General features: G+C 47.3%; 1 protein-coding gene across 6 annotated transcripts in view; it reads left to right on the top strand.

Moving 5' to 3' along the window:
* The window catches only part of GLT1D1 (glycosyltransferase 1 domain containing 1), a 93,022-nt gene that overhangs the window by 20,205 nt on the left and 60,486 nt on the right, over positions 1 to 12,331 (top strand). For all 6 annotated transcript variants that reach the window (XM_045459613.1, XM_045459615.1, XM_045459611.1 and 3 more), the window contains one exon: positions 3,681 to 3,829. In XM_045459613.1, the coding sequence (XP_045315569.1) occupies positions 3,681 to 3,829 (149 nt within the window). The remainder of the gene's footprint in view (positions 1 to 3,680; positions 3,830 to 12,331) is intronic.

Genomic DNA, 12,331 nt, shown 5'->3' with positions numbered 1-12,331 from the left:
TAATTTGTTGGCGATGCTTTCTTTCTCCAAAAAGCCTTCAGTCAAGTTCAGGTTCAAGTTTAGTTGAACCAAATGATCACTTACAGAAGGAATCGGGACAGAGCAATTTAAAGGCATCAAAAGCCAACCAGAAACAAGGGCAAACTCTTAGTCATAGAGAATTAGGGAGATTATATATATATACGTAGGAATATTTATAAGATCATGAAGTTGGCGTTAAAATGCCATTTAAAAATATGTTTAATAGATCAAGAACAACCCATTATCTGTACCTAACCACCTCCATTCCATATGTCCTATCCTATCAATTCCACATAAGCCAGAAATGGCTCAGCAATGGATGCTCCAAGTGGAATTCAAACAGTTTCTTTTCCACTCATCAACGCATTTGTTTTTGGTTTCTTCTTTCTTAGAGCTTTAAGGAAATGGAATGACAGTTATTCGCCCATGCTCAGAAGCACACTGAATTCTTATTTTTGTGTAATGCCCATTTTTAGGCTGATGTGAGCTGATTCTGCTCGTAGGTCGCCCTCAGCCCCGCCAGAGGAGTCGAGGTGGGGTGAGGGGAGGAGGGGCGGTGCTACTGGCCGACAATGATTGATCAGCGTTAAGGGCGGAAACGATAAGATCAAGGTACTCATTGCACTTCAACAGCTTAAGCAAACTTACATGTCAGGATCTCAGTTTGTCTTTATTTGCTCAGTGACAGCTGCGACATTGTGCATTTAATCACAGCACAAGAAGAGAACACGGAGGGAGCCATTATCATTCCCAGAGTAGCGCAGGTGGATGCTTCTCGCCCTACGCCCCGGAGTGGGCGGAAGCAAGAAGCATGAACCTGCTGTTTGTGCAGAATTCCTTAGTTTGCATGTGGCTCCCACATTGCAAACAGCTTGGCCATTTGATGACCACTTTGCTTAAAGATTCTACTTCCCTCCTTCTTTTATTCTTTTCCTTGTTCTTTTCCTTACACTATTGCTCCTAAACGCAAGCCAACTAATTCACCTGGTGTTTAGCTGAAGAAATAACAAGCCATTTTATTGTTGCAGTAAAAACAAACAGGAAAAAAAAAAAGGCTTTGTTGGACTTGAACTTTGTACTACGGTGACTTCTGGATGATTTAAGATGCTCGAGTGTAATTTTAAGTGTGTTTGATCGTCACCTACGGGCTGGCTTTGTAATCAAAGCTGATGTGCAACGTGACTCCCTTATCTGCGGCTCAGAAGGATCATGAGAGAGAGACAGAAAGAGAGAGAGAGGCTCAGCGTGATGGAGAGACAGATGTGTAATGCGATCAGGGGCTGTCGGATGTCACTGAGAAGAGCTGGCATCAGGAAATGGCCTGTCGTGGCCATGGGGACGCAGAATGCATGCCGCGTCGGGTGCCCTGAAGGTGGAAGGCAGGTCTGGAGCTCAGGTGGGTGGGTGGGTGGGGGGTGCGGCTGGCATGCACTGGCAGGGCATACAGGCTGTTGAGGGCGCTGCGTATTAGGCCAAGGCATTTGGACTTCGTCCCGGAGACCCATTCAGCCGTTATTTCATTCAGGTGGCGAGACAGATGCGGGCCCCCTTCTCACAGCTGAGCTGGTGACCCTGAGCCCTTTGAGGGTTTCAGTCAAGGGAGACCTGGGTCGGTTCATTCTAAGTACTCATGCACACGTGCCTGCAACAATGGTAAAACATAGTATCTACCCGTGGTAAAAGTATCCAGTGTCTCCTCTGGAGACGCAATCCTGGCTACCGATTTCTCACTCACCCTACAGATATTCTGGGCACGCACACTACATATATACAAAGTATTCTTCCCCTGGCTCTTTTCATTAACCACGTATCCCGTATCCCATGCATACGGGCAGTTGATTCCAAAGTACAGCTGACTCTGGAACAACATGGGGTTTGCACTGCACCGGTCCACTTACGTCCAGAGTTGTTTTTGTTTTTGTTTTTTTTTCCAAATACAGTACAGGACTGTAACTGTATTTCCTCTTCTTTATGATTTTCTGAATAACGTCTTCTTTTCCCTAGTTTATTGTAAGAATACGGTATATCCTACGCGTAACATACAAGTTCTGGGTTAATCGACGTGTGTGTGTGTTGTTAGTAAGACTTCCAGCCAGCAACAGGCTGTCAGGGAAGTTTTGGAGGAGTCAACGTTATACGTGGATTTTCAACTGCGTGGAGCGGGAGTGACACCCCAAAGTCCCATGTTGCTCAAGGGTTCCACTGTGCTTTGCAGAGGTCTACTGCACGAGGGCAGGGGAGCTTTAATGGCAGGAGAGCTTGTCTTGTACGTGCCATCATGTAACCGGTCCCCTCTGCCGCACACTGAGGTCACTTCCAGGCTTTTCGGTAGGTGAAACACAGCCGAGGAGCCTCTTCATGGATGCATGTGTTTGCACTCACATCCAAGTGTGTTTTTGGAATTAATTCCTGGAAGTGGAGGTGTTTGGTCACCGAGTTTGTGCATTTTAAATGTGCTAGCTGTTGCTTCGTTGCCCACCAAAGAGGCTGTACCAGTTTACCTGCTCAGAAATGATGCAGAGGGGTGTTTATTTCACAAAGCCTTAGGCAGACTTTTGATCTTTACAGATATTCTTTGTTAAAAAGACGGCTAAAGTTGGCCACCATTTCCTGTATCTAAGAACCCCAGTTGAATTTCTGTTTCTAGGCACTGCGATTTAGGTCCATGCCTATTTTGGTATCGAGTTGTTACCTGTTTTTTTCTTCTTATTGATCTATGAGAGCTCGTTATTTATGAAGCAGATTCGCTTCTTTCCTTTTATAAGTGTTATAAGTAGTTTTTTTTTCCAGTTTTCTGTTTGTCTTTTGATTTTGCTCATGCTGTTGTCATTCAGAAAGTTTTTTTTAAATCAGATTTATATTCTAGATTTATGTTACAAGGAACTGAACTAGGATGAGAAGAAAGACACATGTAAAAGATATTTTTGAGGTAGAATGGAAAGGCCATGAAATGTCTTTTGAAGTCTCTATTAAGAACTGAATTTTAGGGGCTCCTGGGTGGTTCAGTCAGTTGGGCATCTGACTCTTGGTTTGGCGCAGGTCATGATCTCACGGTTCATGAGTTTGAGCCTCACGTCAGACTCTGTGCTGACAGTGCAGAGCCTGCTTGGGATTGTCTCTCTCTCTCTCTCTCTCTCTCTCTCTCTCTGCCCACCTCCTGCTTGTGCGCGCTCTCTCTCTCTCTCTCTGTCTCAAAATAAATAAATAAATAAATAAACTTTAAAAAAAATAGCTGAATTTTAGATGCCTAAAAGCAAACTTTGGGTATCATCCATAATTAAGGGACAGGAGAAAAAAGTGGAATCAAGGACATAAAACACAGAGCTTTCTGGCACAGCAAATGCCACTGAAAAATGCGCGTCTTTTGTCTCAGGGCTGCGGAGACTTCCTGAATTAGCCCTTCAACCCGCTGGCCTTGGTCCTGACCACAGTCCCAGGGACCGGACCCTGGTGGGTGAATGGTTGTCGTCAGTGGCTATGAGCCTTGTCCTGTATTTTGGGAGGATTGCCCCTTACAGGACAATTCAGAAAATACATTTTCTTAACTTTTTGACTTAAATAACCTTTGGAGTCAAGATCTCAGTCGTAGCGGCCGCCTGTGGTATATTTACCTTTTACCTCCTTTTTTTCCCTCCCTCTGTTTGTATTTGTCGATAAAGGGACCACCTGGAGGCTGCAGGCCACGTGTGTATTCTGAAAGATGCCTCCGACTTGGAAAGCTCGTCCGAAATCGCCAAGCTCATCGAGGCCGAGAGGCTGGAGGCAGCACTGGCCCTTCATCTGTACAGAGGAGGCAGACTTCTGCAAGGTAACGGTCTTTCTCGTCAAAGTTGACACACCAAAAGCCATGAGAACCAGACGCACGCACAACCCCAGACTAAACAGCTGAAACGGTTTATCCTGTTTATCCGGTTCGAAACTGGGAGGGACACAATCGTCTTTCTGCCCTGGCCTTCTTCGTGAGTAACCTTCTAAAATGACAGAACCGTGCCAGCTGGGGACTGATGGGTGTTGAAGGTCTTCTGCTGCACTGAAAGTGTAACTTTCAGAAGTTAAACATACGCGTCTTTTGCAAACACAGAATGGGCACGCATGAAAACCTGCATCCAACACTAAGATCCTAAAGCCCGCTTAAATACCATTCCATTCGAGGAACTGGGTGTTAAATAGGTGATGTAACGCAGAACATTAGAATTAGTTTGCTATTCATGTCCAGTGGGCAGCGAACAAAGCTTTGGGGCTATCTTTTCTACGGGTGCGTTAGGCAGGGCTCTCCAGAGAGACAAGACCCAGGGGACGTGGAGAGACACACTTAAGACGAGATTTATCATGGCGAGTGGCTTGTGTGAGTGCGGAGGCCCCGAGGTCTCATGGTCTGCCGTCGGCAGGCTGGAAACACCAGAACAGCCAGTGCTGCATTTCAGTCTGAGTCTGGAGGTCTGAGAATCGGAGGGGCGGCTGGCGTAAGTGGCTGGTTGAGCCTGAAAGCCCGAGAACCAGGCATTGGGATGTCCGGGCACAGGGGAAGGAAGAGGGCCGTCTCAGCTCAACAGAGAGAGTGAATTTTCTCTTCCTCCGCCTTCTTGTTCTATCTGGGCTTCCGGCAGATTGGGTAGGACCCGCTTGCATCAGACTGGAATGCTGATTGATCCCACCCAGAAACTCCCTCACAGACACACCCAGAAATAAAGCTTACCAGCTGTCCGGGCACCGACAGGGCACAAGCCTTCACCGCTGCACAGAAATGATGTACTCTCTCCTTGGCCCAAAGCCGCGTAGTATTTAGTGTAGCTTCACAGAGTACGAGCTCTTAATTGGTAAATAGTGAAGGCGAACAACAGTACCCTCTCTGAGAAATTAACCGATCATTGCACGCGGGACCTTCAGACGCTGCTTCCCAGGGTCATTGAAAGCACATGCACACAGTTCCTCTTTTGGGTGTAGCTACAGTTCGGGATATTTCTTGTTAACACTCACGAGGCCAGCTTGACGTCAGCGAGGGCACAGAGACCACCAAGTGAAGGCAGAACAGATCATTTCGTCGTAGCCGCATAACGCGCGCCTTTTCCCAAACGTGAATTAACTGACATGGCACCGGTGACACATTTCGGGAGCTTGTGTGTCACTTGAGGGCCCCAATTATCCACGGGAGTGCGGCTTTAGTCGGAAAAACGCGCCAAGCTTCTGAAACTTTTGGAAGTGTCATGGCCAACGGTGACGACCTGCTTCTGAACACAGCGTCCAAAGTCACTTCCTGTTCTCGGGCTCTCCCCCCTGCCTCCCGCGCCCACCGCAGGGAGCTGGGTCCTGTCTGGATGCTCATGTCGTATCTGGGCGCATTTTACCATGTACTCTTTGTAGGGGCTCCCGGTGGCTCAGTTAAGTGTCCAACTCTTGATTTCGGCTCAGGTCCTGGTCTCACGGTTCGCAAGATCAGGCCCCACATCGGCCTCTGCCCTGATGGTGCAGAGCCTGCTTGGGATTCTCTCCCTCTCTCTCTCTCTCTCTCATAATAAATAAATAAACATTAAAAAAAAACCCAGTATACTCTATAAAATTGAAGCTGCTACCTGCACGTATTAAAACCTCCCTTCAGTGTAGCGCGAACGTAACGGAATGATACAGCACAAAAAGCAAACCTTTCTCCCAATTCTTATTCCACCTGTCGAATTTCTCATCCCCCGAGGCAGCTACTTACCGTTTTCTTGTGTGCTTTCTGGGAACTGTGTTAGAAGTCCTGTACCAGTTGTCTGTCAGTACCTAACAAACTACCCCCAAAGGCAAGCAGCATGTAGCGATACACGTATTATCTGAGTCGCTTCTGTGGGTCTGCAATCCAGAATCAGCTGCGCTGGGGGATTCTGTCTCAGGGGTCTGGCAAGGCTGCAGTCAAGACTCCTTACGGCGTGCCAAGGCCGGGACCGCGTCATCTGGAGGCCTGACCAGTCCCGCGTGAGCCATTTCATTTGCAAGGTGGCGCTGTCATACGGCTGTTGACAAAAGCCCTCAGTCCCTCGCCACGCGGGCCTCTGCCGAGGTTTCTGGGGTGTCCTCAAGACGGTCAGCTTCTCCAAGAGAGGGCACGTGGGAAGCTGGTTTGTCTGTTACGAGCCAGTCTTCGAAGCCATACGGCGTGAGGTCTATAGCCTCTGCTGGTTACACGGGTGCACGGGTCAGCCGTCTTCAAGGAGGGCAGGGGCCCCGCCGAGCGTGACCGCCAGGCACTGGCCATCTTGGAGGCTGGCCGCCACGTAAGCCCGTGCCCATATTTGTATGATCTCCTCCACAAAAACATGAATGGGAGCGTGCTACAAATACTGAGCATCTTGCTTTTCACCATCCAACAGTGCCTCTGGGAGGTTTTTCCACAGCAGCACAGGTATAGACGCACCTTGTGTCTGTGCTTGTATAGCATCCCATGCACGGGAGAGCCATCATCTAACCAGGATTCAATCAGCGGGCACGCAAGTTGTCGTCAGTTACTTTCTCCTACCGTCATTGCAGCAAATATCTCTACACGGACGTCTCAGCTTCTAACCCTATGAGAATACACCTGTGCTTCCGCATTTTGGCCACCCTGCCTGGAACCATCAGCATGAATTGTTTTCTGCCAACAGAGAAGATGTTCCCGAGAGCATTTCTCCCAGACGGCTCTTTTCTGCTGAACAAGTTTATGACGGTGGATTCTGTTGCAAGTGTCCCGGGACACAGAGTCTGAGGTTGATCTCAAAATAGGAAAAGGAACAGTGTGACTTGCGTCGTGGAGGCCAAGATAAAGTTCACGGCTCTTCAAGCTCCTTGGGAACCTTTACGAGGTTGTCACTGACTGTTTGTAGGTGCTGTGCACTCACACGGCTTCAAGCCCTGAGGCTGGTGATTCTGTTGGCCTTCAGCTGTATTATTGTCTATAAAATTATGTCTGTTTTTTAAATGTCCTGCACACAGACGCGTGGAGTGTGTTTTGTGTCCACAAGTGGGTGACTCAGCATCTGCACGACACATCTCAGGGACCTTTCCAGATCAGTAGGGCTACTTTGCCTCGCTCTTTTTCCTGGCTGTGTGGTATACCTCTGGAAGGATGCGTCGTGTTTATTAACAGTCTCTCCAGGTCTCGCTCTCACAAGCAACGCCACAGCAGCTCTGACCACATTTTTCACTTCACTCTGTGGGGACACTGGTGGTGTGAATTCTCTGAAGAAACCAGCGGCCAGAGGACTGTGTATTCTTCGCTTGGATGGACACCAACAAGTCGCCCTCTAGAAAGGCTACTCCCGTCCGTGCTTAACCAGCAGATGGGAGGACCGATTCGCCCTCACTCTGGTCACGGCCCCGGGTTTTTCCCTGCAAACTTCAGGTTTTCTCAATTTTACCACGCTTGGACTTTCTTTCAGATAAATGGAGGAAATGCACAATGTTGCCCAAGGCTGTGCTTTACTCTGACGATTGGTAAGAGGAAGGAAACCCGCCCGAAGCCTGTTGCACAAGGGAAAGGGACCTTACTGCTGGCGTCCCAAATGTGGAGAAGTGGAACAGCGCCCCCCTTGGTAGATTTAGTTAGACTTTTATGTGTTTATTCCCAGCTGCCGTCTTTATGGTAGTTACACTCCATTTATTCATTTATTCCCGAGGGTCATCTCTTTGAAAGTCAGCCCCTCCTCTGAGCAGCAAACCACAGAAAGCATTAGAACCGCTGTCGGCAAGTCGAGATGGCGCCACGCACCTGGTGACTTTCACTTACCGTGTCTGGGGGTTTCCATGCACGGGACCGAGTGGCCACCCTGTGCTGTCTCCGTGCACTGGGCCACGGACGCCGCCCCGTGCTGGTAGCTGGCTGCGTAGGATTCCATTCTGTGCTATGTTTCTGAAACAGTCTTCGTTAGATTAAACTATCTTTTAAAATATATAGCATTTAGGGGCCCCAGGGTGGCTCAGTCGGTTAAGTGTCCGACTTCACTCAGTTCGTGAGTTCGAGCCCCACGTCGGGCTCTATGCCGACAGCTCAGAGCCTGGAGCCTGCTTCCGATTCTGTGTCTCCCTCTCTCTCTGTGCCTCCCCTGCTCACGATGTCTCTCTCTCTCTCTCTCTCTCTCTCTCCCAAAAATAAATAAAACATAAAAAAATTTTTGAATAAAAAAATAAAATATATGGCAATTATTGCTTTTTTAAAATTACATATAAGCAGGATTTGGAAACTTCATAAAAACACAAAGAAGGAAATACAGCACTTCAAGTTTCACTACCCAGACATAACCACTGTTCTATGTGTTTGTTTTTATTTATTTTGTATTTTTTTTCAAAATTAAGTTTATAAAACAAGATACACTCTTGCAATATAAACTTGCAACTTCTTTAAAAAAAAAAACATGAATTGTTGCCTGTGCCAAGCCCTGTGGTAGTTGCTATAAATGTCTGGTAATGTCCAGTCTCCCTCTCTCTGCAATTTGTGTGTGTATTTTAAAAAACACGATCAATGTTTATAGCAGCGCTTTCGACAATAGCCAAATCATGGAAAGAGCTGAAATGTCCATTGACTGATAAATGGATAAAGAAGATGTGGTTTATACACAATGGAATACTACTCGGCAATGAAAAAGAATGCAGTCTTGCCATTTGCAACAACGTGGGTGGAACTAGAGGGTATTATGCAAAGCGAAATTAGTCAGAGAAAGATATATGACTTCACTCGTCCATGGAATTTGAGAAACTCAACAGATGAACATACGGGAAGGGAAGGAAAAATAAGATGAAAACAGAGAGGGAGACAAACCCTAAGAGACAAATACAGAGAACAAACTGAGGGTTTATGGAGGGGAGGTGAGGGGGGATGGGCATTAGGAGGGCACTTGTTGGGATGGGCACTGGGTGTTGTAGGTAAGAGATGAATCAGTGGGTTCTGCTCCTGAAGCCAAGACTAAATCGTATGTTAACGAACTTGAATTTAAATAAAATAAACAAATAAATAATAAAAGCTGATCCTATGACAGTTCCACAGTCTGGTTTACCTACCAACACATCAGGGACATTTCCCCGTCACTGAATGGTCTTCGACGGCGTGATTATGAACGGCCACGTCTTACTTCCGTTTTTCCCCTCAACTGTGAACGATGTTGTGATGAGCCGGTCTCTGCAGGAACCTTGGGGACCCGTCTCTAGGATTTTCTCAGAGTGGCACAGCAGCCTCCCAGGCGTGTGCATTTTTACAGCTGCCGCTGATGCATACTGCCCAACAGTCGCTCGTCACTCATCACTTGTGTATGTCTGGGCGCAGTAAATATATCCAAATAAAACCTTCACGGCATGGACAAATGGAAGTTCACTTTTTGCTTTAAAACCAGTATTTGCTGAGCGGATAATTAGGTAATCGCGGTTGCTAAGACCAATAGTCAAGGGACGAGAAAAAGCACATTAATAGTATGAATATTTACTGCAGCTATATTCCAGGTGCAATGCAGTTATTAAAAAAAAAAAAACATATGAATTTCAATGCTTTATTTAAGCGACGGACCAATGACCAGATCAGCTTTCAAAGTAACACCTTGTATTGTTCTTCCCTCCTGGACACGTCTGTGAAAGACTTTTGACTTGTATGCCCACCAGTCGTTCAAGTATATGGGAACAGAACTTCACAGCTACCCTTGTCTAAAATATAATAGAAGCCTGCTCTTGTGCAGGACGCCCCCTGGGCTCTCCTTCCTATGCCCTAAATGGCGCACCAAGCAAGTTTCCCAGGCGACCTGACGTTGGCAGGAAGCTGCATGACAAGCGTTTTGATGACGCCCTTTCTCCGTTTCTCGTTGAGAATCTGCTCAGGCTTGAACCTGGTGAGGAAGCAGGTGGTGCTGTGTGGCTGATAAAGGAGCCGGGTTCAGGAACCTGTGGTGTTTCTTCCCAGCAGACTATTGGGAATGAGACATTTCTAGCAGAGCCACTGATCTGTGAAATATGACCAGCCACTTGGGTGGCTCTGAGTAAATGCACTTGGAAATAGTTTGTATGCCAGTTCTCAGGCTCAGCTCATTTCCACAAGTGCTGTTGGAAGATTGAACTTTTAGCAGGTATCGTATTAGGAGCAAGGGGTACAAAACTAATAAGCCACCATTCCTGTTCTCCAGGATTTTCCAACCTACAAATCAATCCCAAAGCCTTACGATACATGGCCTGGCATCCAAGTGGGGTGGGTGACTTCTGAGGAACTTGGAGAAGACTTTAGCGAGAAGGGCATGGCTGAGGGAGGTTTTGAAGGGTCAGTAGGAGTTTGCAGACATTTATACACATCATGCTATAGCAGAGGACTTCTAGAATTTTGGGTGCATTGCTTTGTTTTCTTCACTGTAGAACGAGTGTTGAGAAAAAGAAAAGTAAATGAAATATCCCACATTCCGTTCTCCCAGGTGCTGACTTAATTCAGACAGCTTCCGGATTTATGTATTTCGAACCTTCTTCAGCGTAAAGCACACTGATACTGTATCACATGGAGTCCATGCTGTACGGCTTCTGCAGGGAGCCATTTAATCTCCCGCGTACGTCAGCCAATTGTGACCTCCATTTCACAGACGAGATGGCTGAGGTTCAGAAAAACTCGGTGACTCACTCAGTTACGCGTTTTCCAAGTGGAGAACTTGGATTCTGAGCCAGGGTGGTCTGGTGTTAAAGTCTGATGTTTTTCCTACTAAATTAGGTTTGATATATGTGAGCGCTTGCCAGTTGGCTTAATTAACTAGCTAGCGGGGCTGATCATTTTCATTCCGGAACGTTCTCATAACTTTGGAGCAGCTTCTGTGATGACTCGGTGTAATATCTTTCAGGTGTCCACTGTTCTGTCTTTGGAGATTTCAAGGAACGAGACTTCCTCTGCGATTTTCTTTCCCCTCCCAAAGTGGCAGTTTTTGTTAGGGGGATGCCATCCATATTCGCCCCCTGTCGGCACTGTCACAATTCGCCACAAGCCCAGGGGCACAATACAACACACATATATGGTTCTCCAGCTCGCCAGGTCACAGAGCTGAAAGGGATCTCATGGGGCTAAAATCAAGATGTTGGTGGGGGCTGTGTTTCTCTCTGGAGGCTTTGGTGGCAAATCTGTTTCCTTATTTTCCACCTTCTGGAGGGACACGCACTCCCATCCCGAGAGCCAGTGAGGGCCAGTCTGGTCCTCCTCACATGGCGGCCCTGGGAGCTCATTGGCCCACCTCTTCCACCTGTAAGGCCCCCGTGATTACACTGGCCTGCCTTGGTAATCCAGGATAATCTCTCGCATTTTAGGGTTAGCTGACTGGCCCCCTCGATTCTAAATAGCTTAACCTGTCTCTCCCCCGAAACATTCTTAGGATCCAGGAATTAGGAATGGACATCTTTGGGGCCCATTATTCTTCCCACCTCATACCTGCCTCCCGTCCCCAAAGATCAGTGTCCGTCCCACATGCTAAACCCATTCCCCTGTCTCGGCATCCCCAGAAGTCCACACCCATGACACGCGGTGACTTATCTCTACCGGGAGTGGTTCTCTATGACTATCTGTGGCTTTGGAAAAGGGCATACCTGTCCATGGTAAACAGCACCGACAACGTAAAATGTTAGAGTGAAAAGTAAGTTTCTGTCCCATCCCAGATCTGTGGCCTTGTGGGTCCCTTGTCCAGAGGCAATGAAACCAGTATTTTGTGTATTCTTTCACAGAACTTATACATATATACAAATGTGTATTTATATATGTATATGTATACGTGTGTGTATATATGTATATACATATACATATTGTTTTGAGTCTTTTTGTGTCAGTGTAAACACACACACACAAAACATATGCGTCTCTTGTTTCTTTTTCTTTTTAATTTTTTTAATGTTTATTTACTTTTGAGAGAGAAACAGAGAGTGGGGGAGGGGCAGAGAGAGAGGGAGGCACAGAATCCGAAGCAGGCTCCAGGCTCCGAGCCGTCAGCACAGAGCCCGACGCGGGGCTCGAACTCAGGAACCGCGAGATCGTGACCTGAGCCAAAGTCGGACACCGAACCGACTGAGCCGCCCAGGTGCCCCTCTTTTTTTCTTTTTTTCTTCTCCTTCTTTTTCTTTTTTGCTAAAGGCTGGTCTTCACTGATGTATCTGAGTTGCTTCCCGTCTTTGCTTTCCCCAGCCACCTCGTGGTGCCCGTGGGTGCGATTCTTGGGCTGAGTATCTAGAGGCTGAATCCTTAGCCGTCCGATTGCAGGGAAACGGCCACCTTGCCAGAGAGGAAAAAAGACGGAATGTGCTAATTTGCACTGACAGAAAGAATTCTCAGGCGAATAAGAGGGAAGGCGAGTCCCCTGTGACCGGC

This window comes from Leopardus geoffroyi, chromosome D3 (genome assembly GCF_018350155.1).
Source record: "Leopardus geoffroyi isolate Oge1 chromosome D3, O.geoffroyi_Oge1_pat1.0, whole genome shotgun sequence".
Classification (NCBI taxonomy): Eukaryota; Metazoa; Chordata; class Mammalia; order Carnivora; family Felidae; genus Leopardus; species Leopardus geoffroyi.
The sequence above is the reverse complement of the archived record's forward strand: the minus strand, read 5'-3'. Positions and strand labels throughout refer to the sequence as shown.